At 66.9% G+C, this 3,857-nt stretch overlaps 1 protein-coding gene across 1 annotated transcript; it reads right to left on the minus strand.

The window, feature by feature from the left end:
- Positions 1-1,064: 1,064 nt before the first annotated feature.
- POU4F3 (POU class 4 homeobox 3) lies at positions 1,065-2,526 on the minus strand. Its single transcript, XM_075164461.1, has 2 exons — positions 2,345-2,526; positions 1,065-2,057 (listed from the first exon to the last, which is right to left on the minus strand). The coding sequence occupies exons 1-2, from the start codon at positions 2,462-2,464 to the stop codon at positions 1,188-1,190; spliced, it is 990 nt and encodes a 329-aa protein (XP_075020562.1). The 5' UTR covers positions 2,465-2,526; the 3' UTR covers positions 1,065-1,187.
- Between the last annotated feature and the right edge of the window lie 1,331 nt (positions 2,527-3,857).

A 3,857-nucleotide genomic window follows, 5' to 3' on the forward strand; every position in this document is an offset into this window, starting at 1 on the left:
CCTTCTGCCCCTTTTATACTGCGGTAGGCGATTAATATTGCATCACTCTTATTTTAAATTTTCAGAACCCACAATATAATGTAATGGCATAAGGGCATTTATTATTAAAGGACATTTGATTGGGGAAAAATCATTGGGGCTGATTGGAAAAACACGGAGAGAGGGAGCGTTCCGGCTTCCCGGCGACCTGCAATTAAAAGGCTGAATTTGTAAGGTCCTTCCCTAATAGGGGAGGAGGGTGAGACCCGGTTCGCAGGATTGATGTTTGTCACTCATTGAAATGCTGAAGTGAAATATTCAGAGGAGGCTCGCGCTTCGATCATTAATTTTTAATCGTTAAGGTGCTTCTGGGAATCGTAAATAAAAGTCTTTTCCCCTTTTAAACAGCATTAGAAATGAACCCGCGATTCGTTTTGTTGGGGGGATTTTTTGTTTCCACCCGACGGGCGGCACGCGCCCCAGCGCGCAGCGGGGCCCGCGGGCGGGGCGGCTGCGGGCTCACCCTCCGCGGCGGTCCGCGGGCGCGGAGCGAGGCCGGGGCCGCGGCGCCGATAGCACCGCGGGGGCCCGGCGGGGCGAAGCCTCGTCCCATTTCCCGGCGGGGACTCCCCGCCGAAGACTTTTCGTTGGTTTTGCGCTCGCAAATATTTTCTTCGGTGTTGCCGGCGCTGCTGGCGCGGGGCGGTGAGGAAAGACACGTCCCTTCGGGTTGAAAAATAAAGCTTTATTCCAGAGTGGGGTGGGGAGCGGCGCTCGCTCGGAGCTCCGCGCGGCGGGACGGGGCGGGGGGGGCCGACGGACCGGAGCGGGACCGAGCCCGGCGCGGCAGCTCGGTCCGGAGAGCCCGGCCCGGCCCCGGGGCGCCCGGCGAGGCCCGACGGCCGTGCTCGGGACGCGCTCCCAGAGCGGCTCTTCCCGTCGCGGAAGGGAGTCCGGGAAACCGCGGAAACCCCGCGGCTCCGCTCCCCGGCCCGGCCCCGCCGCCCCGCGCCCGGCTCCGGTCCCGGGGCGGGCGGGCTGGCGCCGCGGACAGCGGGGCCAGGATGACTCGGCAGGGCGGGGGGGGGGGGGGGCTCGGGGCCGCCCCGTCCCATCCTGTCCCGGGGATCCGCCCCGTCCCGTCCCGTCCCGGGGCGCCGTCGGGGCGGTCGGGGCCGGGGCCGGTGCGGTAGGTCCGGCGGGGGCCGTCAGTGCACCGCCGAGTACTTCATGCGCTTCTGCTTCTGGCGCTGGTTGCAGAACCAGACGCGCACCACGTTCTTCTTGAGGTCCAGCTTCTCGGCGATGGCAGCGATCTTCTCGGAGGAGGGCCGCGGCTGCAGCGCGAAGTAGGCCTCCAGCGAACGCTTCTCGGGCGCGGCGATCGAGGTCCGCTTGCGCTTGCGCTCGGCGCCGGCCAGCAGCTCGGGGCCGGCGGCGCGGTCGCGGTGCGCGGCCTCGGCCCCCTCCAGCCAGGCCTGCAGCACCGGCCGCAGCGCCGTCATGTTGTTGTGCGACAGCGTCAGCGACTCGAAGCGGCAGATCGTGCTCTGGCTGAGCGAGCCCACGCCCGGCAGCTTCAGGGCCGCCAGCGCCGCCCCCACGTCGGCCTGGGTCACCCCCAGCCGGACGCGCCGCTGCTTGAAGCGCTCGGCGAAGGCCTCCAGCTCCCGCGGGTCCGACTCCGCCTCGGGCGCGGCGGGCGGCGGCGCCGGGCCCCCCGGGGGGCCCACGCCCACGGCCAGGGGGCCTGCGGCGGCCAGCGGGTGCGGCGGCAGCGGCGCGGGGAGGGCGGGGGGCTCGGCCAGCCCGCCGACGGCCAGCGAGGGCGAGAGGTGCTCCAGCAGGTCGCCGCCGTCCAGCGCCGGGTGCGGGAGCGGGTGCGGGTGGGCGGCGAGGGCGGCGGGGTGCGGGAGGGCGGCGGCGGCGCAGGGGACGCCGCTCATGGCGTGGTAGGTGGCGTCCGGCTTGAAGGGGTGGTGGTGGCCCTTGGCGTGGGGGACGATGTCGACGGCCGCCAGAGCCTCCGCGCGGGCCAGCAGGCTCTCATCAAAGCTCCCGAATATATTGCCCTGCAGCTGCGAGCAAGAACGCGCATGGTGGAGTCAGTGGGGAATACTGTCATCTCCGGATGAAAAACCTGCCCCGGCACCGCGATTCCTCCTCAGAGCTCAGGTCATAAAAATTAATATGAAGGCAGCAGCCCTGCTCGCGTAGACGTGTGGATCAGAGACGGGAGCGGGAGCGGGAGAGGGGGGAGAGAGGTGCCGCGACGCGCGATTGTTCTGGCGACATGAAAAAAACATTAAGCCGGTGCCTGTCAGAAAATGTGCCTTAAAGCGGTAATTACGCTTCATCTACATACCTGCGGGGCCGGGAGGCAAACTCTGCGCATTGCCTCCGCGCTGGAGTGCAGGCTGGAGAACTTGGGCTCCTGGAGGGCGGCGTGCATGGCGAACGGCTGCTTGGCGTTCATGGCCATCATCTTTGCGCACCTCGCAGGTAGGCAGCCCCTGACATCGGCTCAGGGTTGTCTCTCTGGCTCGTCACTGCCCAAGTGAGCGATTTTCGATGGCAGAGCTTCCCCTGCGCGCCCGCTCGCCCCCCCCTTCCACCCGCTTCTTCACTCATCTTACACGCTGCCTGCCAGGAACGGGCCCCGCGCCCTGCGCACGCGTGCTGCGCCGCGGGGAGCCGAGGGCAGCGCGGGCAGCGCACGGGCAGCGCACGGGCAGCCCACGGGCAGCAGGACGCCCCGGCCCCCTCCCCCGGCTCCGCGGCCGCCGCGCCGCCCTCCAGCCGCCCGCTCGGGGCGGCGGGACGCGCCGTCGGGGCTGGCCCGCTGCCGGTGCGGGGGCCAGGGCCGGGAGGGACGCGTAGCCCCCGGCCGTGCCGGGCCGGGCATGGCCTCGCCGGGCCCCCGGGCAGCCCTGGCTGTGCCCCCCCGCTCGAATCCTGCGCTTCCCTCGGCCGACGAGGAGCGCCCGGGGGACGCAAGGCGGCAGGTCCCGAGGGAAGGGGACGGGAGCAGGGGACATTTCTCCGTGGATAAAGCCCACGGGCTGAAGTTTGGACCGGAGTGACCATCCTGGCCCAGGGACCTGCTGCCGGGGAGTCTGCTGTGGCTGCGCCCAGCCGCTGCTAGCACCGGCCACTTGCCCATCACCAAAAATCTCCCCCCGCAGCCCCCCGCAGAAATCTGCCCCCAAGCCCGGGGACTGATGCCGCTCATTTGCACGCCGGAGGGATAAACCAAACAAGCCACAGTGCATCAAAGGGAAAACCTCTTTTGTGGTTCCTGCATGACTAATAGAAACCCTACAGCACTGCCTTAATAGAACAACGCTGTGCCACAGCCAGCTGGGAAAGCAGCGGCGCTCCGGCTCCTCCCGAGGTGCCGCCGAATCAAGCACCCAGCGATCGCGAGCTTGGATTTAAGCTGTCCAGCACCCCTCCTCTGGCAGCCAGTCCCTTCAGATGCCCACATTAATTGTCACTCGGGGATCCATCCTGCACTTCTTACTCAGGCGAGTCCCCCCCGACAGCTGAGTGGCGGGGCCAGGCCCAGGGCCTGCGGTACCTGTGCGGGAGGATGGGCCGGGGAGAGGAAAATGCAACTGATGGCAGCATCCGTCAGTGCTGTGAGGTTACTGGGGGACTGCGGGCAGGACTGCTCTTAAAACTCAGAAAGCGCAAGGAAATATTTCCACTGAGGAATTTGTTTTCATAGGAAATTGTGAGAAATCTATCTGTCTGGGTGAGTATGGGGCTTCTTAAATGTCTTTGGTGCGGCTTCAAGTTCCAGAGAGGCTCTGAGATCCCTGACCACAGCCGCAGCTTCGGGCGCGGAGGTGGATCAGGGTAATACCAGCACTGTC

This window comes from Calonectris borealis, chromosome 15, assembly GCF_964195595.1.
Source record: "Calonectris borealis chromosome 15, bCalBor7.hap1.2, whole genome shotgun sequence".
NCBI classification, from domain to species: Eukaryota; Metazoa; Chordata; class Aves; order Procellariiformes; family Procellariidae; genus Calonectris; species Calonectris borealis.